At 41.2% G+C, this 26813-nt stretch overlaps 1 protein-coding gene across 2 annotated transcripts in view; it reads left to right on the top strand.

Moving 5' to 3' along the window:
• Nucleotides 1–26813, top strand: part of ano11 (anoctamin 11) — a 114189-nt gene that overhangs the window by 19134 nt on the left and 68242 nt on the right. For both annotated transcript variants that reach the window (XM_039755598.1, XM_039755597.1), the window contains exons 4-7: nucleotides 4239–4346; nucleotides 5134–5270; nucleotides 14480–14537; nucleotides 18304–18414. In XM_039755598.1, coding sequence (XP_039611532.1) covers nucleotides 4239–4346; nucleotides 5134–5270; nucleotides 14480–14537; nucleotides 18304–18414 — 414 coding nt within the window. The remainder of the gene's footprint in view (nucleotides 1–4238; nucleotides 4347–5133; nucleotides 5271–14479; nucleotides 14538–18303; nucleotides 18415–26813) is intronic.

Here is a 26813-nt window from a genome sequence, read left to right as displayed (position 1 = left end):
TGAAGCTATTGACTTGAATCTGCAAGGTTTTATCTGCGGTGGGCTGGCGCCCTGCCTGGGGTTTGTTTCCTGCCTTGTGCCCTGTGTTGGTTGGGATTGGCTCTAGCAGACCCCCGTGACCCTGTAGTCAGGATATAGCGGATTGGATGATTGATGGATGGATGGATGGATGCAAGGTTTTATGCATTGCGCAGCTCCTACATAATTGGCTGATTAGATAATTGTATAGATAAGAAGGTGTACAGGTATTCCAAATACTTGTGAGTGTGTTAAAACATAACATAAAAGAAGTCCTTTTAAGGATTTTAATGGAAGGCAGAGTGTGAAGGTGTTTCCCATCAGCACTAGGAGAAGGCAGGAACCAAACATCCATGTCTTTGAAGATACAAGAGGAAGACTGCTCACAATTGCATGGAGCAGGGGCCTTGTAGAACTACCGTAGCTACAGGTTTTCATTCTAACCCTTTCTTAATGAGTGCCCTGTTTGTGTTGCCTGTTAACGTCTTGTGAATTCATTTTAAATGAGTTTCTTTTTTAAGATTTGTTCCCCTGAATTTCTTCCTCGTTCCTCTGAATTGTTTCATTTCTTTCCTTAAATGGCACCCAAACAGAAATGAAATGTGAAGTGAGTGAGCCAACAGATGACCAACTACGTCAGGGCCTCCAACCTGCTGCTGATTCTTGTCGTTAATTAAAACCCGTTCTTTAAATCTGTGGCTTGTTGCTGCTCTCGTGGTGCATTAGCAGACATTTCTGAAATTGTTGATTTTCTCTTTCTAAGAGCGCTACTCAAATGTTTTGGGGACCTGAGCAGATCGGCATCCCTGACACCTTCATGTTTCTTTTTTTCAGATATTGTATGATGGACATCAGTTGTTTCGGCTCATTTTGTATCTCACTATTGTTTGGCCGCTAATTAAGGAAAAAGAAACAATTAAGGGGTCTGAGTCTTTAAGAGAAAGTCAAATAAAATGAATTGAAAAGAAGTGAATTAGTATAAAAACAGGCCACTCATTAAGAAAAGGATTAGAATGAAAACCTGAAGCCACGGTGGTCCTCGAGGACTGGAGTTGGTGGCCCCTGGCATGGAGAATGTGCAGATTCTCACATAGACATTGAGCTTATATTATTTACTAGCAGGAGTACCCGGCGTTGCCCTGGAATCTATGACCGGTGAATTTCCCAAATGAAAGAAACAGAACATAGAAACAGAACATACAGTTTTCTGATTGACATTTTATTGTAAGTTCCTGCAATGTGGATTTTGTCTGGTGTGGAGTTTGAGACGGGCTTGAAATAGACTTTCTTGTGGCATCTGAAGTGGGCCTTCCAATTCTACGTCTTTTTTTCGGTGGCATGGGTATGTTAGCCAAAAGCAGGACAATTATAATGTGTTAGATGGTATTACGTACGGAATAAGCACCACAGTGAGAGGAATTTACGGTGTTTACAATACGTCAGAGAGTGAACAAAGAGGACCAGTCAGTCAGAAAGAGCAACACTGAAATCGTACTGTCAGTCGGAAAGCGAGCAAATAGCACGAGAAATACAGAAAGCCAGTGAGAAAGAGTAGCACTGAAACCGTACTGGGAAAAATGGTGGGGAGTGGTGCTCTGTTTGTAAGGAGCGTCTGTGTTGAACTATGCTGCCATGTAACGGACGTTGGCGATGGTATCAACAGTGAGAAGTGACATACAACCGCTGCTGCGTTTGGGGAAAATGGTGGGGGAAGGATGCTGTCTTTTTAAGGCGAGTCTTTGTTCAAACGTTCTGCCATATAACGGACGTTGGCAAATGAAATACAGCACTATTCGTGCGTTTCGGAGTGTGACGTGCGGAAACACGGGTGTGTCAGCCGGTCATGCTTACTGGGTCGTTCACGTTCTACATCCATACGGCCGTTCTCCTTCACCTGATCAAAGCAGTTGGCCTTCTTATACTTGGACACTTCCGCCATTTCTTGGCAATTTAAAGAAACATGGGTAAAGAGCGACACAGAGAGACCAAAGCTGGCGCTAGATGGCGTTGCAGTGAACGTCTGTTGTAACGTGCAGATGATAAGTACAGGGATGTGTGCCGAACGTTATGTCTGTGAAAAGATGCTCTGCGGTTCACCAGAAATATTTTTCTGAACCAAACATACCCCATGACCTACTCCTGGTCACAAAGGAGCCCCATGCCCAGTTTGATGCCGATCAGATGCCCGGTGCAGATTTGTATGGCGGACAAACAAACATGCATACACTCATCGACTCTGCTTTATATATTAGATTACCCGATCCTAACTTATTACACATAATCATACATAGTTGTCATATTCAGAGTTAACTCAACAGCACTATTTATTTAAGTAGTGGGACAAAGAAATCTAAATCTCAAGAGAAAACCCACCAAGCACATGAAAAGCACATGCAATCTCTATGCACATAGTGACCAGGCAAGTATAATCCCAAAAAGTACCAGATTTAACCACTGCTCCAACCTGCTGTTTGTCATTTATGACTGGCATGGTGGCACAGGAAGACATTAATCCTATGCCAATATTATCAAGTGCAAGGCAGAAACCAACGCCGGACAGGCACCTCAGTCCGTTGCAGGGCACTTTTACACAAACATACACACTCACAAATGCTGGGCCAGTTTACGGTTAGCAACCAACCAAACCTACGTGTCCTTCAGATGTAGTTGTGAAGTAGAGTGCCTGAATATTAGAAGAATACGCGTGCTTCAGGGAAACAGCCACTGGATGAACATGTGAACCCAGCGCTCCTTAGCGGTGATACAGCAGCACTAGCCTTTAGGCAGCCTTTATGTACCTTTAACTGTCCTGATGCCTTCAGCCATCTCAATCTAAAGAGGACCACCTTTCCACTTAATGAATCAGAGGGTTTGCTTGGCTAGGAATAGATCAGAAAGGCACACACATACCATCAAAAGGAATAAGGCTGGGCTTGGCCCAGCAGAAACCTCGCAAGGAGAGAAACACTCAGTGTGGCAGTTATAGAGTACCTGTCCTACTAGGATGGGTGAATGGGGACCATCTAGGGAATAAGTCCTGCTACCATAAAATGTGATATTAAAAACATATTGGCAAACCTAAGGTATACCTTCAGTAGGGGTATTCAGCTTTTGGTAGGAGAAGTTATGCCCAGTCATGATAGAAGGTGCCACCCCTGACTTCTGCAGCTACAGTATATAAAGGGCACTCCCTGGCAGTGCTGAAGGAGAGGAGTTTGGTGAATAATGTTCCTTAGTAGGGAGGAAGAGAGCAAACACACACAGATGAATTGTAAGGGAAAGGGCTTGTGGTACTTTAGGAGGGAAGAAATGTTGGGGTGCAATCCCACCTGACAGACAGGAACAGACACCTATAAAACAAATGCACAATCTTTATTTTTAGATAGATAGATACTTTATTAATCCCAAGGGGAATTATAATTCCTTTATGTAGCATATGTGGTGGGCTGGTGCCCTGCCCAGGGTTTGTTTCCTGCCTTGCGCCCTGTGTTGGCTGAAATTGGCTCCAGCAGACCCCCGTGACCCGGTAGTTAGGATACGGTGGATTGGATGATGGATGGATGGATGGATGGATGTAGCATACACAATAATAATATGCTTTATGAGCCCAGGGCTACAGTATAAGAGAAACATTTCAATTATTTACCTGTGGAGTGTGTGGAGTTGAAGTGACTTGCTCTTAGTCACACAAGGAATCAAAGAGACAATTAAAATGGCATCCTTGGAGTTTCAAGTCCAGTGCCTTCCCTACTAGATCATATGTTTAGGCTCAGCAGGATTTTATTTTTCTATTAGGATTTCTGTTGAAACTTTGTGTTCTTTCTATAATCTTACCTCTCTTTCTGTTGGATTGAATACAGGCAGTGATTTCCATTGCTTTGGCTGGAGTGATGTTTTTATCATAGCAGGGTGCTGAACTCTCTTCTAAGGAATAACAGGAAGCACTTGAACATCCCTTTAGGTGCTCAGCTAGCTGAAAGTTAAACAGCAAAACCCTGTCAACTCTGTCAACACCCACCACCTTTTCTAACTGAAACCTTTCAACACTCTAAGGTGGAATGCCATGTGTATTTCTTTTAAAACATCCAAAATTCTTTTAAAATATCCATTTAATGAGTTTCTAAGGTTTAAGGCCTAGTTTTCAAATCCCAGTGCTGGCTGTTTATTTGAGTCCAGCTGTCTGAATCCCATGATTTTACTGCTGTGTTTCTTACTACTAGGAGGAGACGGTGAGTGAAAAGAAGACCATTCACTACTTGAAGGTCAGCGCTCCTTGGGAAGTCCTTATCTACTACGCAGAAGAGCTGTGTTTGAGAGCACCTCTGCAGGTCAGTGCTGGGATTGCCAAAAGTATGAAAGACTCTGCATCATCGGCTTTTTATGAAAGTCTTTTTTACATCCAGGTAGTTATTTGCAACACCACACATTTGTATGTACCTTTCTAAGGCCAGCATCAACTCTAAAATACAACTGTTTGCTCGTGTTTTTTTGCAAGCAGGTTAAGTGACTTGGTCTAGCTTTATGACATCCATCCCGCTATATCCTAACACAGGGGGCTCTGCTGGAGCCAACACAGGGCTCAAGACAGGAACAAACCCCGGGCAGGGCGCCAGCCCACCACAGGGCACACACACACCAAGCACACACTAGGGACAATTTAGGATCTCCAATGCACCAAACCTGCATGTCTTTGGACTGTGGGAGGAAACTGGAGCACTTGGGACACGGGGAGAACATGCAAACTCCACACAGGGAGGACGCAGGAAGCGAACCCGGGTCGCCTAACTGTGAGGCAGCAGCGCTACCGTGCCACCCAGCTTTATGACATTTTTATTTTATTTTTCTCTTTATTTGTTAGAATTTATTATACTTCTGGAACGTTTTTAACTGTTTGAATTAGTCAGTGCAGTCTAATAACAAATCCACTGAATATGAATTACTGAGTTGTATGCCATTAGACATTGTTCATTAAGCTCATTTTTACATATGACATTATCAGTCTGTTCTCTTATCATTCCTGATCCTGACAATACTCTGAAGCTTTCCTAATGCATGTTGGTACTAGCTTAAACAAATTGTGAAATCTCATATGCAAAACTCTAATCCCTTTTATAGGAGCAGCCCAATCCTGACCTCAACTCATCAGCTCGGTTCCTGCAGACTCTCTGTATTCCCAACATGATGGCTGAGTTTGTCCCCAACAAGCCCGTCAATTACTATACTTGTGCCTTCCGCAAGTCTAAAGTGTCCAAGTAAGTAACTCTCCCCTTTGAATTCCTAAATGGTAGCTGTCATGTTCATATTGACTGAGCTCACGCAGATAACTGGTTATAATAATAAGACATTTTATTTCAAGGCACCTTTCTAAACACCCAAAGACACACAAACAATAGAGTCAAAAAACCAACAATAATCAGACATGCATGGAAACATACACATATACATATTGTGAGATGTGGCCAGCTTGTCATCGTTGTAGTTTTTATCCTCAGCCCTGCTGGATACCACAGGGGCCGCAAGAGGGAGCTGCAGGGAGGACCGGAGACTTATTTGTGCCCTTTAACCCGGAAGTTCGTCAAAGGAAAAGCGACGGGCTTCCGGGGTAAAGAAGAGAACATTTTATCTGACCCGGAAGTAATACAAGATCACATGGACTGGGGATAGAGAACACTTCGGGGTCAGGGAATATAAAAGGACTATGAGAGCTCCCAGAGGGCGAGCCGAGCTGGGTGGAAGGGTGGCAACGCGTCTGGGAGTTGGAGGATTGTGATTTATTGTATTGGTTAGTGATTGTATTGTATGAGTATAGTGGAGGAAAGGGTGCTTTGTGCACTGTGGCAATTGAATAAAGTCAACTTGTGGACTTTTACCTGGTGTCTGGAGTCGTGGACAGGAGTTCAAGGGAGCGATAGCGCCCCCTATCTGTCACAATATACAGTTAGGTCCATAAATATTTGGACAGAGACAACTTTTTTCTAATTTTAGTTCTGTACATTACCACAATGAATTTTAAATGAAACAACTCAGATGCAGTTGAAGTGCAGACTTTCAGCTTTAATTCAGTGGGTTGAACAAAACGATTGCATTAAAATGTGAGGCAACTAAAGTATTTTTTAACACAATCCCTTCACTTCAGGGGCTCAAAAGTAATTGGCCAATTGACTCAAAGGCTATTTCAAGGGCAGATGTGTTCAAGTCCGTCGTTATGTCTTATCACTTAAGCAGATAAAAGGCCTGGAGTTGATTTGAGGTGTGGTGCTCGCATGTGGAAGATTTTACTGTGAACAGACAACATGCGGTCAAACGAGCTCTCCATGCAGGTGAAAGAAGCCATCCTTAAGCTGCGAAAACAGAAAAAACCCATCTGAGAAATTGCTACAATATTACGAGTGGCAAAATCTACAGTTTGGTACATCCTGAGAAAGAAAGCAAGCACTGGTGAACTCAGCAACGCAAAAAGACCTGGACGTCCACAGAAGACAACAGTGGTGGATGATCGCAGAATCATTTCCATGGTGAAGAGAAACCCCTTCACAACAGCCAACCAAGTGAACAACACTCTCCAGGGGTGGCGATCGATATCCAAGTCTACCATAAAGAGAAGAGTACATGAAAGTAAATCCAGAGGGCACTGCAAGGTGCCAGCCACTCATAAGCCTCAAGAATAGAAAGGCTAGATTGGACTAAAGAACATCTAAAAAAGCCAGCACAGTTCTGGAAAAACATTCTCTGGACAGATGAAACCAAGATCAACCTCTACCAGAATGATGGCAAGAAAAAAGTATGGAGAAGGCGTGGAACAGCTCATTATCCAAAGCACAGCACATCATCTGTAAAACACGGTGGAGTCAGGCAGTGTGATGGCTGCCAGTGGCACTGGGACACTAGTGTTTATTGATGATGTGACACAGGACAGAAGAGGCCAAATGAATTCTGAGGTGTTCAAAGACATACTGTCTGCTCAAATCCAGCTAAATGATGTCAAATTGATTGGGTGGCATTTCATGATACCGATGGACAATGACCCAAAACATACAGCCAAAGCAACCCAGGAGTTTATTAAAGCAAAGAAATGGAAAATTCTTGAATGGCCAAGTCAGTCACCTGATCTTAACCCAACTGAGCAGGCATTTCACTTGTTGAAGACTAAACTTCGGACAGAAAGGCTCACAAACAAACAGCAACTGAAAGACGCTGCAGTAAAGGCCTGGCAGAGCATTAAAAAGGAGGAAACCCAGCATCTGGTGATGTCCAGGAGTTCAAGACTTCAGGCTGTAATTGCCAGCAAAGGGTTTTCAACCAAGTATTAGAAATGAACATTTTATTTCCAGTTAATTTGTCCAATTACTTTTGAGCCCCTGAAATGAAGGGATTGTGTTAAAACAACGCTTTAGCTGCCTCACATTTTAATGCAATCGTTTTGTTCAACCCACTGAATTAAAGCTGAAAGTCTGCACTTCAACTGCATCTGAGTTGTTTCACTTAAAATTCATTATGGTAATGTACAGAACCAAAATTAGAAAAAAGTTGTCTCTGTCCAAATATTTATGGACCTAACTATCTATGGAACTGATCCTATGGAAAATTATATTGATTATATGGAAAATCCTTGGGTACCGCTGGTTTGACTTTGTGTTGCTCATGGAGTCCCGAATAAGGCACATTACCTGCATTGTGAGGGAGTGTCAGTTATGGCACTACGGTCATGTGGCGCGTTTCCCCCCCGAGGGTCATCCGGCTCACAGGATCCTCATTGTTGGGGACCCGAGTGGCGGGACCAAGTCAAGGGGTCACCCACGTAACACCTGTCTGCGGCAGATAGAGGGTCATTTTCAGAGGGTGGGACTGAACTGCGTGTCTGCCTGTGTGGTTGCAAACCAGGATCTCGAGTTGTTATCAACGCGCTGTACCAGTGCATGCTCCCCAACTTGACTTGACTTGACTATGGAACTGAAATTAAACAAAGCAAATAAGGTCATATAGTAGTGTAAGCTAACCTAAATAAGTGACTCTTAGGATGGGATTTGAAAACGAGTAGGGAATCTGTGACCCAAATGTTTTGTGGTAGTGAGTTCCAGAGATGAGGAGCTGTACGACTAAATGTGAGACCCACATGGTGATCAGGCATGCATGGTGATGATGAGACCAGATTTGAAGCGCTTTTGGGGGTATAAACATGTATTGGGTCAGAGAAGTATAATTGAGTAAGGTTATGGAGTGCTTTGAAGGAAAGCAAAAGAATTTTAAAATCAATGTAGAATTTCAGAGTAAGCCAGTGAAGCTGTCTGTGTAAGACATGGAGTGTTGTGTTCAGTCAACCCTCGTTTATCGCGGTTAATCCGTTCCAGACTCTGCCGCGATAAATGAATTTCCGCGAAGTAGAAACCATATGTTTGTATGGTTATTTTTATATATTTTAAGCCCTTATAAACTCTCCCACACTGTTAACATTATTAGAGCCCTCTAGACATGAAATAACACCCTTTAGTCAAACGTTTAAACTGTGCTTCATTATAAGACAGAGATGGCAGTTCTTTCTCACAATTAAAAGAATGCAAACATATCTTATCTTCAAAGGAGCACCGTGAAGAGCAGATAATGTCAGAGAGAGCACTTGCTAAGGAAAGCAAACAATCAAAAAATCAATACGTACTTTTAAGTATACAGAAGCACCGCGATAAAGCGGCATTTTGTAGAGGAGCGTCCTATCTTCTAGGCAAACAGCCACTGTGTAAACAGCCCCCTCTGCTCACACCCCCTCCGTCAGGCAGAGAGAGTCAGAGAGAAGCAAACAAAACAAGCGCCACGCGGGAAGCATATCTTTTAGCATTGAGGAGTTTTAGTTAATATGTAATACATGCTCTGATTGGGTAGCTTCTAAGCCATCCGCCAATAGCGTCCCTTGTATGAAATCAACTGGGCAATCAAACTGAGGAAGCATGTAACCTAAATTAAAAGACTCATTGTCCGCAGAAAGCGGCGAACCAGCGAAAAATCCGTGATATATATTTAGATGTGCTTACATTTAAAATCCGCGATAGAGTGAAGCCGCGAAAGTCGAAGCGCGATATAGCGAGGGATTACTGTATATGGAAGTGGTCCGAGTTTTAATACAGGCAGCTGAATTCTGAACAAGCTGGAGTTTATGGAAAAGCTTGTGCGGGAGACCAAAGAGAAGAGAATTACAATAATCAATGCAGGAAGTGGCCAACGCATGAGTGGTGAGGATAGCAGTGCTATTTAGTGTGAGGGAGGGTCACAGATGTGCAATGCTGTGGAGATGAAAACAAGATGACCATATTGATATGGGATTGAAAAGACAGATAACCCCCAATCTCTTAACCTGAGTGGAGGGAGAGACTGAGGTACCATCAATTTTAAGTGAGAGACTATTAGATTTTGATAAAGTAGACTCGGAGCCAACGAGGAGAACCTCTGCCTTATGGCTATTGAGTTCAAGGAAATTAGAAGAAAACCAAGATTTTATTTCAAGTAGACAGCCAGTGAGGCAGGAAGGAGGAAATACAGAGTTGGGCTTTGTAGATACACAAAGCTGAATGTCGTCTGCATAGCAATGAAAATGAATTGCATATTCTTTAAAAATGCCATTGTTATTAAAAACAATTAGGGGCCAAGCATGGATCTCTGGGGAACACCACGAGTGCCTGGGAGGATCGTGATTGAGAGTTTTTTAGCTGAACAAACTGAGCATGTGTGACGTTGCGGGTTCCGCTCCATGCTCCCATCTTGCTTCTGGGAACTCTGAACCCGACACCGTCGGTAATGTCACCGATAAGCTGGACAGTGAGGCACAACAAAGCAAGGGGATGGTGCAAAAAGTGCAGAGTGCTTTTATTTTAAAAGAGCAACTCAATCAAAGTGTCCAAATAAATAAGTGCAGTGTCTCTCAAAAATCTTCAAATAAATAATCCAATAAAAACAGGTGAAAGGGTGGAGGTTAAAAACACAATAGAAAAAAAAAAATCCTTTAAAAACAACGAGGTTATAACAATGGCTGGAAGCAGTCTTTTAAAACAGATCCTGGTGCCTTTCTACTGGTGACTCCCCTGCTTCTCCCGTCCAGGCTATGCACCAGGGGAGCCACCCTACCTGCAGATGACCTTCTTTCTACCTTCTACAGCTGGTCTGTTCGCCTTTCCGATCCCTGGCTCTGGTGGGCTTCACCAGACCGTGACTTGGGCTCCCCACTGCCCAGGGCGCTCATGCTTTTCATTTCCCAAGTCCCGACTCCCACTGCCTTCTCGGCCTTATGCGGCGTGTCATCCTTCTTCTGGTCATTCCCACTCCTCACGAACGCTCAGCGGGAGCAACCACTACCAACTGCCCCCGGGTGCCGGCCAAACACCCCACGAGGGCTCACTGTCCAGCTGCCTTTCTCTTTCTACAGAGAGCACATTTGCTCGCTCATGCACTGTCCGGCTTTCTCCTCCCTGCTTCCTGCCTTCTTCTCCTCTTCCTCCTCCAACCTCCATTCATCTTTTTTCTTCCTCTCCCCCCTCTATCGACCTCGCACTTCTATTATATATCACAGGTATGTGGATGAGGTGTGGTAATTAGCAGCTCCCGGCAACAATTGCATATGTGGACGACTGTTCACCTGTGCACTTAAGTGAGGACCGTCTGCATCACGAATCACCTGGGAAACCACTTCGGTCACACTACCACGCCCCCTGTGTAAGCCGCGAGCGCGGTGACTATTTAAAAAGTGGCCCTTTTGACTGAGCTTTGGACCTGCTACACCACAGTACAATTAGACAGATATGAAGAAATCAAATAAGAGGGCTATCAGTAAATAGTAATGCTGATGGCAGCTAACTGATTCAACAAAATGCTATGTGATACTCTATCAAAGGCTGCACTCAGATCAAGTAGCACAAGGACTGTTAAACACCCGGCCTCAGCAGCCATTAATAGGACGTTTACCAAGGCTGCTTCTGTACTCCGTTTTTTAATGTTGAGGATTGTTCTGTCTAGGAATGATTGTATGCATGAAGGGGACCGATGACAAAGCCAGGTCATTTCTAAGAATTCGGTTTCGTTTCAATGATAGTAAAGAAGTCAGGAGGCTCCAACACTTCTACACAACCAGAACATTGGTAAAGAGATCCAAAATTTTAAGCAAATTTAGAAAAAAATAGCATAGTGAATAGCCCTGGGCTTACTGATTTTGCAAATTACGTTGACTAAATAAGATCCTTATCAATCCCACATATTTACATAATGCTTCATATTAATCACAACAGATTTTCTGTGCCCAGTTTGGCTAACCATGCGATCCAAGACCCTACCATGAAGTTATCCCTCATCTGTATTTAACAAATTCTTGCAAAGTTCTGCAAAAGTCATTGGACTGTTCCTTGTGAAAAAAATAAGATTTGTTTTCTTATTTTTAAGTATAGTTAAAGCAGGGCCGGCCTATTAAATAATGTTGCCTTAATACCATTACTAGGTATGAGACAAGGCACTTAATTCACATACAATTCATGTTCCTGTATGGACTTCATGATATGGTGCATTCTGTGAACATCCAAATATGTATGTTGTCACAAAGAATCTCACCAGACATCAAAAAGGTTTGGGGCAGGCATCCGTACAGTGGAACCTCGAGTCACGATCATCTCTGAACACGTACAAATCGGGTTGCGACCAAAAGGTTTGCCAAACTTTTGCATCTGTTCACGACCACACGCTCGGGTGACGAACGAGCCAGTTTCTCTTTCGGTTTGTGCGCGCCGATGATTTCTGCACGTGTTCAGTCTCTCCCTCTACATTGTTCTTGGTCAGACGTGCGTGCATGCAAGGTTAGTTTTCTTGGTTGTTTATGGTTAGTTTTTGTATAAATTATGGAATATTTTAATTTGTTTCCCTGTGCTTAAAGCTCATTTAAAAAAGTGTTTACAGCGAGCGGTTTGCAAGGCTGTAGTGTGAACTCTTGTAGTGTTAGTTTTCTCTGTTCAAGGTTTTCTCAGTGTTATTCAATGTTTTTACATTTAGTTTACTATTACACTGTGTATTCTATGGTATAATGAACTATTTTTATACTTAAAAATCTTTAAAAAACATATATTTACATACAGTTCGTATGATCTGGAACGGATTAATTGTATTTACATACAATCCTATGGGGGAAATGAGTTCGGGTCACGACCAAATCGGGTTACGATCAGAGTTTTGGAACACATTACAGTCATGACCTGAGGTTCCACAGTATAATATATCCTGGCCGCAAATGTAATAAATTAAACACAGAGTTGTTCACAAGACTGAGTCCAAAACACAACTGATTACAAGAGACAAAGATGGAGGCTTTAAAGGCCCGTATAGGAAGTGATATCATCAAAGGGGCCAGAATCGGAAGTGATGTCTTCTGGACCGGAAGTGATGTCAGCAAAGGAGCCCGCACCAGATGTGATGTTTCTGAGGTGCCGGAACCTTTCAAGGAAGGTCTGTAGGGAACTGAGAAAGACAGTCAGCGCACTCCGCTGCCCCCTGGTCGGATGTTTTATTACAGTTACTCAGGCCCTTTAGCTGCCTCCTACTCACATGTGTGTAGATAGATAGATAGATAGATATGAAAGGCACTATATATTAAATAGATAGATAGATAGATAGATAGATAGATAGATAGATAGATAGATAGATAGATAGATAGATAGATAGATAGATATGAAAGGCACTATATAATAGATAGATAGATATGAAAGGCACTATATAATAGATAGATAGATAGATAGATAGATAGATAGATAGATAGATAGATATGAAAGGCACTATATAATAGATAGACAGATAGATAGATAGATAGATAGATAGATAGATATGAAAGGCACTATATAAAAGATAGATAGATAGATAGATAGATAGATAGATAGATAGATAGACATGAAAGGCACTATATAATAGATAGATAGATAGATAGATAGATAGACATGAAAGGCACTATATAATAGATAGATAGATAGATAGATAGATATGAAAGGCACTATATAATAGAAAGAAAGATAGATAAGAAAGGCACTATATAATAGATAGATAGATAGATAGATAGATAGATAGATAGATATGAAAGGCACTATATAATAGATAGATAGATAGATAGATAGATAGATAGATATGAAAGGCACTATATAATAGATAGATAGATATGGAAGGCACTATATAATAGATAGATAGATAGATAGATAGATAGATAGATAGATACTTTATTAATCCCAAGGGGAAATTCACAGAAGTTGACTACTTGAATAGACGAGTCTTGGCGTGTAAAAATCCATGTCCAAATAGTAAAAAGTAGTAAAAAAAGTGTGACAACATATATATGGAAAAATTGTAAAACAATGAAAAAGATGAGCTTCAAAACAATAGACCACAAAATACGTATTAAAAACAATACTGTACAATGTATAATTCGAAACCAGACACCTAATGAAACTCGGCTGCATTGCTGATCCTGCATGCTGCTCTAAATACCTCAGCTATTGAAAGCGACAAGACCCCCGCGGTTTTAACTAAACGATGCGAATATAAAAGACTTTTAACAGATAATGTGACTGACACATTAAACAGATTCCAGAAAGTGACAAAATGTTACAAAATGGCATACTGAGTATATACAGTGGATTCAGAAAATATTCAGACACCTTCATTTTATACACACTTTATTATGTTGTAGCTTTGATTTTAAATGGCTACATGTGCAATTTTTGCTCCTTATTTTGCACTCAGTAACTCATAATGGCAAGCCTGTTCATTGCGCTAGGAATTGAGTTTGTCTTTTGACTGCTGTTAGACAGGCCCGTCTCACTAAACACAGGACTCTGCGTAGGAGTTCACACTTAACTTCCTTGCATTGTTATTTCACGTACCAAAGTGCCACCTCGAGCAACTGCCTTGTCACCTCACACCTCCCACACGCCGTCCCTGCTTAGGATGTCCTTTTCCTATCGTGATATTCAGGACCGGTTAGGAATAGGATAAGACAACCAGCTAATTATACTATGCATGTAGCATTTTTAGCAAAATAAATAAAATATTTAGAGCTTTTCTCCAATGAAAGATGATTTTTAAAAAGTGTACACAGAGTAATTGACATGGATACATTTAAAAACTGTCCTGTTTGTGACGAAAATATTTTACAGCTAAAGAGTTATAAAAACATTCAATTTCTGTGACATTCTTGTAGAGTATATCCTTTACTCATTTTAAAGTTTTCTCACAGAGGAATGTTTGCTTACTTTAGTATAAAAGATGTTAGCATTTTAATCATAATATGTACTAATTATTCAGAAAAGATACAAAATGCTTATGCCTATAAAAATGGACTTAACTTTAACTCTTGCTGTACCTACAGTATAATATGCTAAAAGTGTACTACTGTAATATTTAAAAATGTATCCAAAAAAGCTAAGATTGTAGCGACTGTTTCCGATTAAAATTACAGGTTCTTGGGTTGTGAAGATCATGATGGCTACTTCACCAATACTCAAAGGCACAGGATCGTAAGTACAGGATCTGCTGTGCTACATGACTCTTTTGGATATCCAGTTCTATAGCTGGTTGAATGTGTTTGGCACTTTTTTAAACTTGTTAAACATTTGCAGTTTACTTTGTTTTCATATTGCTGCTAAAATCCAAGGGACTCAATGTTGAGAGAATTATTATTATTCTTTTTTTTTTAATTTTCTTGCCTGGAGAGAAGAATAAAATGAAATGAGTTTGTCTTTTGACTGCTGTCAGACATGCCTGTCTCACTAAACACAGGCCTCCTGGTAGGAGTAAAGGGTACAAGTCTCTTCTCCTTATGCCCTAGATGTGCCCTTCTAGCTCAGTTTGTGCTCAGTTAAAAGTGATTGTGCTACCCAAAGACCACCATTTTCAGGTTAAACTCTTGGCTGATAGATTTGTAAACAGTGCTTTCTTTTTCAGTTCTTTTGCAACCAGTGCTAGTAGAAAATCTTCATATCTGTATAAACTTTTCACTTTTGGGTTGGTCTCTTTGATCCTTGACTCCCATGGCTCTCCCACAAGTCTCTCAGTTTGCTAACTGCAGGCTCTTCAGTCTGATGAACATTTTTTTTTTATTTGTTGAAAGGTCCATGTCCCTTGTTAGATATATACTCTCAATCTCCACCTAGCAGATCCATCGAATACTTTACTCAGCTGCTATATAGCTCAACATTTTTAACCTTCTTAACAGAATTCATGGTCATTGAGACTGAAGCCTATCCCAGTAGCATGGGTCTAAGGCACGGGTGTCGAACTCCAGGCCTGGGGCCTCATGTATAAACGGTGCGTACGCACAGAAATGTTGCGTAAGAACTTTTCCACGTTCAAATCGCGATGTATAAAATCTACACTTGGCGTAAATCCACGCACTTTTCCACGGTACCTCATGCCTTGTCGTACGCAAGTTCTCCGCTCGGTTTTGCAGACTGGCGGCACCCATCGTCAAAGCAGTGCTACTGTTCCTGAGTGGTTACTCTTTATTTTCATGACACGGCTTTATAAATACCCCGAAACTAACCGCATATTGTTTATTAGTGTAACACATCTGATTGTAATTAACTTGTAACAATATAATGGTCCAGGGAACAGCCATCGTATTCCAAATACCAGAACTGCTTTAGCGTTGTTACTCTCACTGCACCTTCTTCTTTCAGCTGCTCCTGTTAGGAGTTGCCACAGCGGATCATCTTTTTCCATATTACTCTCACTGCACCCCTCGGAGTATTTATATCACTGTATCTTCAAACTGTATGTTTTGAAGAATCAGCGCTCTAAGCTTACAGATGGCTTAACGTCTATTATAGAGCTGATTGTGTGGGGATCGGTTACTTGGAGAAAGAAAAGCAAGGACTGCAGGGGCGGCCATCCCAATATATATTGAATATAAAACAGAAAGAGAAAATAACGACACAGCTAAAAACGCAGCGGCAAATTTCGACAAACGTTAAACGCTTGTGTCGTGAGCACGAGGCGGCTATGCAGTGTCCGCAACGGATGTGGCCATCCATCATGCATAAGATACCATATTGACATTGGACTTTCTCTATTGGACAGAGCCGCCCATGATTACTGCTGCAATAAATAATTTCATCGAAGGTCGCACACAATCACTGCGCCGTGAAACTCATGTTTAATAACGTGCTTTAACTCCTATCATCATAAAAATAATATCACGTATACATCTCAGTATTTTAGTTATTCAGAGAGCTGTAATATCACGAATGTAATGGATTCTGTGTCCAGTTGGAGGAAGAGAGCCGGTTTAAGAAGCAAGTAGTGATTCACACACATAGATCACATAGAAGATCAAATACAAAACAAAGCATTTAACGTGCTACTTTAATTACGATGTAATTTGAGAAACTGGTTAATTAAACGATTTTAAGATAAAGTTTATGATGTTTTACTTTAATGACAAAATAAACTACATGATTAAATGGAAATTTCGAGATTGAAGTTGACATTTCGTGCTTTTTCCCTACTGTTTGCCTTTTTTTCGTCTGTACCCTAATAAGCTTTCATATGACACTCAGACAGTGACAACTCGCCTTTTCATTGCGACTTTGATATGTGACTTCTTTTTTATTTCCAGCACTGTGCGATTTTGTGAATGTGAGCTTTCAAGTTTCTCCAACACGCTATGTCACTCGATCAACTTCCTTTTGTTGATTATACCACGGTTTATTTGAACAAATAGTATGTTTTTCCTTTGCCTCCACTTGGTATTCGCTGAAATTCTTATATTTTCCCCGTGCTTTTCCCATTGTCTTTTCACAGAAGGCTGAGCTTAAGGGCGATTTATATTGATTTGCATATTCAAATAGGCGTAATTCTGGGAGGAGTTGAGGCGTTACATAAAGTGCGTGCACGAGCGTTACTTTTCACGCTGATCGGGATTTATGTAGCGGAAGAACGTGGAAGTTGGAGTACGCACAGATTCCTGCATCTGGATTTTTCTGTGCGTAAGCACATTTCCACTTTTGTGCTTACGCCATGTTATAGTGCGAGTTCTACGCACGGCGTTATACATGAGGCCCCTGGAGGGCCGCAGCGGCTACAGGTTTTCATTCTAACCCTTTTCCTAATCAGTGACCTGTTTCCACTGCTAATTCACATTTTAATAGCCCTGTTAGAAGGATTCAGTCCTCTGAATTGATTTGTTTCCTCATTAAAATGCAGCCAAACAGAAATGAGACGTGAAATGAGCCGACAGATGACCAGCTAAACTGGGGCTTCAAACTCCAACCAGTTTCTTAACGAGAAGCCAATTCTTGCTGTTAATTAAACTCGTGATTCAATTCCACGGCTTGTTGTTGCTCTCGTTCTTTCACAGCTGACATTTCCAAAACTGTTGATTTTCTGTTTTTCATAAGAACATCGTCAAAGTGTTTTGGTGAGTTGAAAGATCAACCTTACTGAGACCTTCACCATTCTTTATTTTCAGATATTGTGTGATGTGGCGGCTCGTTTTTGGGTCTCATTATTGTTTGGCTGCTAATTAAGGAAAAAGAAACAACTAAAGGGCCCGAGTCAAGTTAATTAAAAGAAGTAATTAGCAGCAGAAACTGGTCACTAATTAAGAAGATGGTTAGAATGAAAACCTCCAGCCACTGCGGCCCTCCAGGACTGGAGTTTGACACCCCTGGTCTATGGCAAGAAGCAACTCTGCATTAGGCCACCACTTCACTGCAGGTCACACTCTCACATTCACAGGACCGGTGCAGAATCACCAATATGCCACACTAAATGAGCAAAACCCATACCCGCAGTCATATGAGGATTCAAACTTAGGATGTGGTGTCTGTGAGGCAACTGTGCCAACCACTGTACCAGCCCTGTGAGAAACAATCACAGACATAATTAAGATGAATATAGTTTTTGAACCAGAATGTCCAATTCATGGGCAAAGGGAATGAGCGCCAATCCCAGCGGCACAATGGTCAAAGCAGAAACCAGCTACGAGAATAAAGTTCAACTCACTTTGAATCTGTTATGGGAAAAGTAGGATCAGAAAATGAGTGAATAAACGGATGGACAGATGAATGGATCGACAGCCAGGCCAGCTTGTTTTGGATTGAGGAACTCCTGCCTATCTATCTATCTATCTATCTATCTATCTATCTATCTATCTATCTATCTATCTATCTATCTATCTATCTATCTATCTATCTATTATATAGTGCCTTTCATGTCTATCTATCTATCTATCTATCTATCTATCTATCTATCTATCTATCTATCTTTTCTTTCCTTGTACAGGTGTATGAGATCTTAGCTCGGACAGTTTATGGAAAGCGAAAGCGTGCACAGATCGGGATTGAAAGGCTTCTTAATGAAGGTGCCTATTCAGCTGCTTTCCCACTGCATGAGGTAAGGCCGGACCTTTGTTTCTTTCGTCGTTTTGGGATTTTGGATGTAGTGACATGTGATGAGTGACTGTGTGGACCTCATTGGAATGTGGCTGCTCTTTGTTGGCTTCATATGTGCACAATCTTCTGGATGATGAATGTTAGTTGAGTCCACACTATGTATGCTTGCCCTTGTTACAGCCTTGTTTTAACATTGAGCCCCAGTGCTAACTTATAGTAATATGGTATGATAATGTATTTTTAATCAGACTATCAAGTAAATAGTGCTATATTTATCAGGTTAGGAGGTAACAACAAATCTGGTTAATACACAATTCAAGACTGGTCATTTACAGTATAAGTCACTTTAGGCAGCATGACACACTGACACAGGGTATGAATGAAACAGAAGAACGTTTTGGGTGCTACTGTATAAACGGCAGTCCTGTAGTTATAATCCGATCATTGATGAAAGAGGGTGCTGAAGACTGATGTGAGGTGCACTCTGTAATGGACAGGCAATTAGCCGGAGTCCTAAAGTGCAGCATCAGAGAGCAGCCCTCAGTCAGTCTTGTCTTACATGTGATTTGTCAGCCAATAATCCTGAACTGAATTCCACTCTTGTCAGTGTAACACGATCACATGTGGTTACAGTTGACTAAATAATTGAAAACTAGTTTGAAATGTGCCTTCTCCCCTAAATTGAATGACACTAGTTTGAGAATGAGTTGAGATGGTTGGTTCCTGCTGACTTACACAAATGGTTCAATCAGGATTTAAAGCCAACCTCTTGAGTGTACGGATCTCTCCTGGTAGATGTTACCAATGTGGGCTGGTGGTCTCATTAGACAAACGCCACAGGTTATCAGAGCCCTGATGTTAATCAGACTGTCATGGCAATGCTGTACTTATTGTGTGAGTGGTGTTTTTCATTAGGATAATGCTCCATGTCAACAGGCTAAGAACGTTCTGGAATGTTTGAAGCAATTTAATCCTAGATCCCTGAAGCTTTTCTAGATTTTGTTTAAACCAAAGCATGTTTTACAACTAAAATCTTTTGTAGACTTATCTCATATACTCTTCCCCTGCTTATTTGAAGTCCTTTTGCCGCACTTTTGAATGGCAAAGTATCATCATAGTCTCACTCCATTTTTACTTTCTCATATAAGAAGTATAGGAAAAGTATTGGAATCATCCAAAAATCCGATTTTGAGATTTTCATGAATCTCAACATTTTAGACCTCCCTGAGTCTGAAAATACCATTTTTGAAATGGATGTACGTAAACACGACAACTTGAGTACACATTCACTTACTGGAGGGCAACCAACTTTTGCATACAAGTATTAGATAGATAGATAGATAGATAGATAGATACAGTAGATAGATAGATGTGAAAGGCACTATATAATACAGTAGATAGATAGATATGAAAGCACTATATAATAGATAGATAGATAGATAGATAGATAGATAGATAGATAGATAGATAGATGTGAAAGGCACTATATAATACAGTAGATAGATAGATATGAAAGCACTATATAATAGATAGATAGATAGATAGATAGATAGATAGATAGATAGATAGATAGATAGATATGAAAGGCACTATATAATACAGTAGATAGATAGATATGAAAGCACTATATAATAGATAGATAGATAGATAGACATGAAAGGCACTATATAATACAGTAGATAGATAGATAGATAGATAGATAGATAGATAGATAGATAGATAGATAGATAGTTATGAAGGGCACTATATGATAGATAGATAGATAGATAGATAGATAGATAGATAGATAGATAGATAGATAGATACTTTATTAATCCCAAGGTGAAAATCACATACTCCAGCAGCAGCATACTGATAAAAAACAATATTAAATTAAAGAGTGATAACAATGAAGGTATAACAGACAGACAATAACTTTGTATAATGTTAATGTTAACGTTAGGTACAAAAGGTAGCTTTTTTATAAACTTTTGGGCTATTTCCGCTAACCAGAAGTGGTACTTTTTTATTCATGCAGCTGCAGAGTCCGATTTGTTCAACTTTACTTTTATAATAATTGTTCAATATATTATTAATTTGATTTGATGTGTTGTTGATGGTTCTTTAATGTACATAATATAAAGATATAATCATTGTCTTGCGGTTTACTCCTCAAATATCCATCCGCATATCTGAGTGGACGATAAAGTCTAGGGGAGACCACTCTCAATTTTTTTTAACTGCTTTGGTACAGAATTGTCTGGGAAGCGGTGTCATGTAAGTTCTTCATGTAACCATCTAAAGCTGTGTTGTGATTAAGATTTTTATATTGTGATGGGAGGCCACGGACACTACCTGGCCGGGACACCAAGAGAGTGGAAGGACCAGGGGAGAGGGCATTGGTGAGGCAATACCTTCCGTGGGACACTAGAGGGCAGCCCTCCTGGGCAGCTGTGGCACCACAGATTCTTGCACTGAAAATAGAGTTTGGTGTAGCCCTGTTGGGTTCTGTGTGGGCCACCAGGGGGAGCTGCAGGGCCCTATAAAGGACCTCCAGCACACCCGGGAATGATTCGAGGTAATACTGATGAGCCACCTGACACACTGCCGAGACCTGAATAAGAGGAGCCGCCTCACTCATTCAATGGCCAGAGTCGGGAGGAAGAGGACAAAGCCTGAGAAGGAGTGGAGGCAGATGAGATGAGATGAGAAGGAAGGGACTGAATTGTGTGTTACATTGGTGATTTGTGCACAGTGTGCCCTGTAAATACGCCAGGTATTGTGTTTGAACTCGTATCCTGCCTGTGTGTCCGGGTCTGGCTTCACAATATCTAAATGTGAGAATTTGTTAAGGGTCACCAGTTAACCTAACACATTATATTTGTACTGACAGAGATAATTGGATTTGATTTGTTCAAGAAAATCCAAAGAATCCCACACTAGAAGGTGCCCTGTCAGGGAGATGCCTAGACCCATTCCTTTTCTGCCCGTCCCATCTTGCCAGCCCCTGCTCCCACCCAAAGCATGGGTCACTGAAGTGTGGCTTCCAGTTCTGACAACTATAGAGGCTTTTGAGAAGTCACCTGTATGATAAATAATTCACAGAAACTTTCATCTGCAATCATTTCTCAAAAAAGATTTAATGTAGGTACACACCGCCAGTACTGGAACCTTAAAAAAGGCTGGGCAATGCAGGTGGCAGAGTGCATGAGGCTAGAAACTTCATCAGCCTACTTTTAATGGTCAGGACCCAACACAAGAAAATATAACAATGAGAAAGGATACGCTACCTGAGGCAAGGCTAAAGGACAGCCGTCTGGTGAAAGCCCATCTAGAGGAGCCAGTAGGTGGATAGAAAGGAATCCAAGTGTCTCGCTTAACACCACCAAAGAGAAGTTATGAGTGGGCGCATGGAAAGTATGAACACTGAATCAGACTGGCAAACAGATCAATGGGTGCAGAATGCAGACTTGACATACTGGGAGTGCAGGAGACACATCGGCCAGACCTGAGTAGCTCTATAGTAGAAGGTTTAGAGTTTATCTACTTAGGACGTAAAGACTGGCAACATACTGAAGGGTTTGGTTGTAAATTTAGATCACAATTTCACATGGCAAATGCATATACAGCATGTTTGTGAAGAAACATACCAAACTTATCCTTTAACTGCCATAGGTTTCTCGGTAGATTTCCTAACCACATTTAAGCACAAACTTTTAAGACAGCAGGCTACTAACAATAAAACACAAAGGCCTACTGTACAGCAATAATAAGTATGACTTGAAACATTTCCACATCCAGCCAAGGATCCATGACAAGCAGTCCTGACGTCAAGTCAAGTACAGAACGCAGGAGCAATTGCATTGGCTGCAGCTTTGTGGACGTGATTAGCTGGAGGAGAAATGCTTGCTATTGTATACAGAATGTAGATGCATCAAGTCATTGTATCCAGCAGGGGACGCTAGCTCCCTTGTTGGAATGAGTTCTTTTTTAATTGTTACATAGCCCAAAACTGTATAGATATAATATTAAAATGTGATACCACTCTCTTAGTGATATGGCGATAAGAAATCACACAGGAGAAATAACTTGGCTTTCTTTAATGGCGGTTTACATGGCATAACAGATGAAGGAAGCCATGGCAAGAACCCAGTTCGGGAGTGGGTGCCCGATGTATATCCATATCATATTATGTGATGTCATCCATTGTTAAATTCTGCTACCTACTTCTAAAATTTTTATTTTTATACTGTATTGAGGATTTGCAAAAAAGCAATGAACATTTCACAGGATTCATCACATCCCGGTCATTGCCTCTTCCAGCTTTTGCCATTGGGCAAGAAATACAGAGCAATGAAAACCAGGACAGACCGCCTTAAAAACAGCTTTTATCCTAAAGCAATCATGGCCCTGAACTCAGAAAAAAACTGCTTCATATCATTCTACCAATGTGCAATATAGACCTAAAGTCAACCAGTGCAATTTGATTATTTTGTAAAGTACTTTTATTACTATTCAGTTTGTTATTATTTTCTCTCTTCTTGTCTTTTTAACTCTTATGCCTCACACTGAGTCGACTGCACCTTCAATTTCATTGTTCCTTTGTAAAAGTGACAATGAAAATAAAGATCTATCTATATCTATCTATCTATCTATCTATCTATCTATCTATCTATCTATCTATCTATCTATCTATCTATTATATAATGCCTTTCATATCTATCTATCTATCTATCTATCTATCTATCTATCTATTATATAGTGCCTTTCATATCTATCTATCTATCTATCTATCTATCTATCTATCTATCTATCTATCTATCTATCTATTATATAGTGCCTTTCATATCTATCTATCTATCTATCTATCTATCTATCTATCTATCTATCTATCTATCTATTTATTATATAGTACCTTATCTATCTATCTATCTATCTATCTATCTATCTATCTATCTATCTATCTATCTATCTATCTAAAATGCAAACACTGGCTACAACCTCCTTGATGAGTACATTAAGTCCCAACCTCTGCAGAAGCAAACTGGTAGTAGGGGGCTCTGCTGGTAGCCGATGTCCTGGTGGCTGCATTTCAGGTATTATGACCAGATGGCCTAAAACATAACAGACTTATCAACAAACACTTCCGACTGTTTATCATCCAAACATTCACCATAGTGCTTCTTTTTAACTGATGTGTCAGAAAAAGTGACATGTAGTGCAGTTCCTATATAATCTGCTGGAGTACAGGAGATATTGGAATGACCACATAAACCAGGGGTGTCCAACTCCAGGCCTGGAGGGACGCAGTGGCTGCAGTTTTTCATTCTAACCATCTTCCTAATCAGTGACCAGTTTACACTGCTAATTAACTCCTTTTCCATTCATTTTAATAGCCCTGTTTTTAAGGATTCAGTGCTCTGAATTGATTTGTTTCTTCATTAAATGGCAGCCAAATGGAAGTGAGATGTGACCAGCTAAATCAGAACATCAAACTCCAACCAATTTCACTCCAACCAGTTTCTTAATGAGAAGCCAATTCTTGCGGTTAATTAACTGCATTATTGAATATCAGGACTTGTTGCTACTCTTATTCTGCCACAGTAGACTGTTGATTTTCTGTTTTTTCTAAAGCCACCGTCAAGATGTTTTGGTGACCTGAGCAGACCTACATGACTGAGACCTTCACCTTTCTTTATTTTTAGGTTAGCTGGTCATATTGTGACTTGTTTTATGTCTTATTATTGTTTGGCTGCTCATTAAGGAAAAAGAAACAACTAAGGGGTCTGAGTCACATCAATTAAAGCTAAGGCAAAAATTAAGTTAATTAGCAGCAAAAATGGCTCACTAATTAAGACGATGGTTGGAATGAAAATTTGCTGCCTCTGTGACCCTCCAGGACCGGAGCAGGAAATCCCTGTTATAAATGGAGTACAGAAAACCATACAAACCCAACACGTTTCATTGTGGTAACTACTGCCCGATAATGAGAGAAAGCTAAGTACTGTACAGTAGGTATGACCCCTGGTATTCCTTGCTCATAATAGAGCATAACTGATGGACTATGTTCTTTGGGGTCTTCATTTCCTCCTGAAATCCATGCGACAATAGAATAAAACAGCAGTCAGACAGGCTCGTATTATCCAACAGGAGCCGGCCGACAATGCAATGCATGAAGCCAGACTGTTGAACATTCAAGTGGTGTTTGCTGTAAGGTGCACTTGATGCGGACCCTTGCAATGTGGTGTAAGAAACCTTTTCTTGTGAAGATGTCAGTATAATCATGTGAGTAAGAGTTGCAATCCACAAATAACCAAAGCGCCGTACTTTTGCTAATGCTCTGCAGTAATTCTACATTTGCTCAGTCAGATAATAAATATCTTTTTTGTTTAGGAATCAAAGATGCTGACACTGGTTTTTTCAAAGGTCGGTTCATTAAACATTCATGAAGAGGAAATCCTGTTTTTCTGTTCGGGGTGCCCCTTAAGGCCATTAAAGCTAGCGGCAAAGCCTCTGGTCACTTTAGGCCTGTTTCATTATAGATTTTTGTAGGCATGTGCTTAATAATTCCATTTGTTCTTTCTACTAGACCAGCCAAATTTGGGTAGTAAAATTAGCAATTAGTCTGGGGTCCTTTTCATAATTAATTTATTTACAAAATAAGATCTTCTATTATTGGCCAGTATACAGTCAGTCAGTCATCGTCCAACCCGCTATATCCTAACTACAGGGTCACGGGGGTCAGCTGGAGCCAATCCCAGCCAGCACAGGGCACAAGGCAGGAACAAATCCCCGGGCAGGGTGCCAGCCCACCGCACGGCACACACACACACACACACACACCCAGCACACACATGGGACAATTTAGGATCTACAACGCACCTAACCTGCATGTCTTTGGACTGTGGGAAGAAACCCACGCAGACACGGGGAGAACATGCAAACTCCACGCAGGGAGGACCCGGGAAGCGAATCCAGGTCTCCTAACTGCGAGGCAGCAATGCTACCCACTGCGCCACCGTGCTGCCCGCCAGTATACAGTACAGGCTATGGCAAATCTCTGAATTATTTCTTTCAACACAAAGTTTGCAACCACAGTGGTATCTGCTACATGCTACTGCTCCATCCACTTCGAAAAAACATCCACCACCACATATTTGAACCACATCTGTCTTTCCATTTCAATGAAATCCATTTACACATTCGCAAAGACAAACCTATGGAATTTGATATGCTGCTTGTAACTAACGTTTAAAGTATGTCATCGTGATCTGTTAAGTTTATTTCATTGCATCTGATTTTATTCATACAAACAGAAACCAGACACATTTAGGTACGACAGCTGACAGAAACAGAAGTGCCTCTCATATAATACATGAGGGAAGCTGACTGACAGAGGGCTGATTTGCTAGGTTAGCAATATGACAAGAAGATAAGCTGCAAACAACAGTTCACTGCCAAGGCAGGATATTCAGGGAAAGAGGGAATGTGCTGTGACCCAAAAGTTCTGTTTCTGGTTTAAAGTGGCTGTTCTATCTTCTGTGAGTGATGGACCAGCAAACCAGAATGGACCCGTGTTTGGAGCTTGCGTGATCGTGTTTCAGACTCTTCAACTGTAGGAAATGTATAAAGGCTTAGACGTTGCCCAGAACAGCAGAGCTCACCTACGGATGGATGGAAGACATCGCTCCTGCCTGTGCATAGGACAACATGCATTCCCACAATCTGTCTCAAAGCTGGACAAGCGCCGATTGCACAAAAGCCCAACTGCATCATACTTTGACCAAGTAGCTCTCCTTTGACTTTTATATTCTTGTGAGTGTTAAGCCGATATTAAGCAGAAGTTAGTAGAATTTTCCTTTAGTGTTACTGATTCTTTATTCCATTTCGAATCACTGCTAGGGAAAGATATAAGATATATCTATTGTGAACCCGGCCCGGACACAGACAGGCGGACATGTTGTTAAAACACCACCACACGTTTATTTACACAATATTTACAATTACTGGTCACAAAGACCCCCAGTTCAAAGGTCACTCAGACCCCAGTCACGTGCACAAACACCCCAAACACAGTCCTGGCCTCACAATGCCTTTTCTTCGGGCCACCTCCACAGCTCTCCTGAGCTTCGTCCTTCCACCTCCCGACTCCAGCCTCGTATGATGGGAGACGGCCCCTTTTATATGGTTCCCGGATGAGCACCAGGTGTTCCCGGCATTCCTCCTCTGGCCACGCCCCAGCGTGGCGGAAGTGCCGGCTGTCCTCCCGGCTGCTCTCCGGGCGCCGTCATAAATCTTCCCCCCAGCACTTCCACCACACCAGGAACAACAGTAACAGGTCCCCAAGGCATTGGGGCGCCTCCTGGCGGTGACCACGGGCACCTACAGGGTACGGCTTCCATGCCCTGTACCTGTGGCCCC

The sequence above is a fragment of the Polypterus senegalus genome, chromosome 6, assembly GCF_016835505.1.
Source record: "Polypterus senegalus isolate Bchr_013 chromosome 6, ASM1683550v1, whole genome shotgun sequence".
In the NCBI taxonomy this organism is placed as follows: domain Eukaryota; kingdom Metazoa; phylum Chordata; class Cladistia; order Polypteriformes; family Polypteridae; genus Polypterus; species Polypterus senegalus.
The sequence above is the reverse complement of the archived record's forward strand: the minus strand, read 5'-3'. Positions and strand labels throughout refer to the sequence as shown.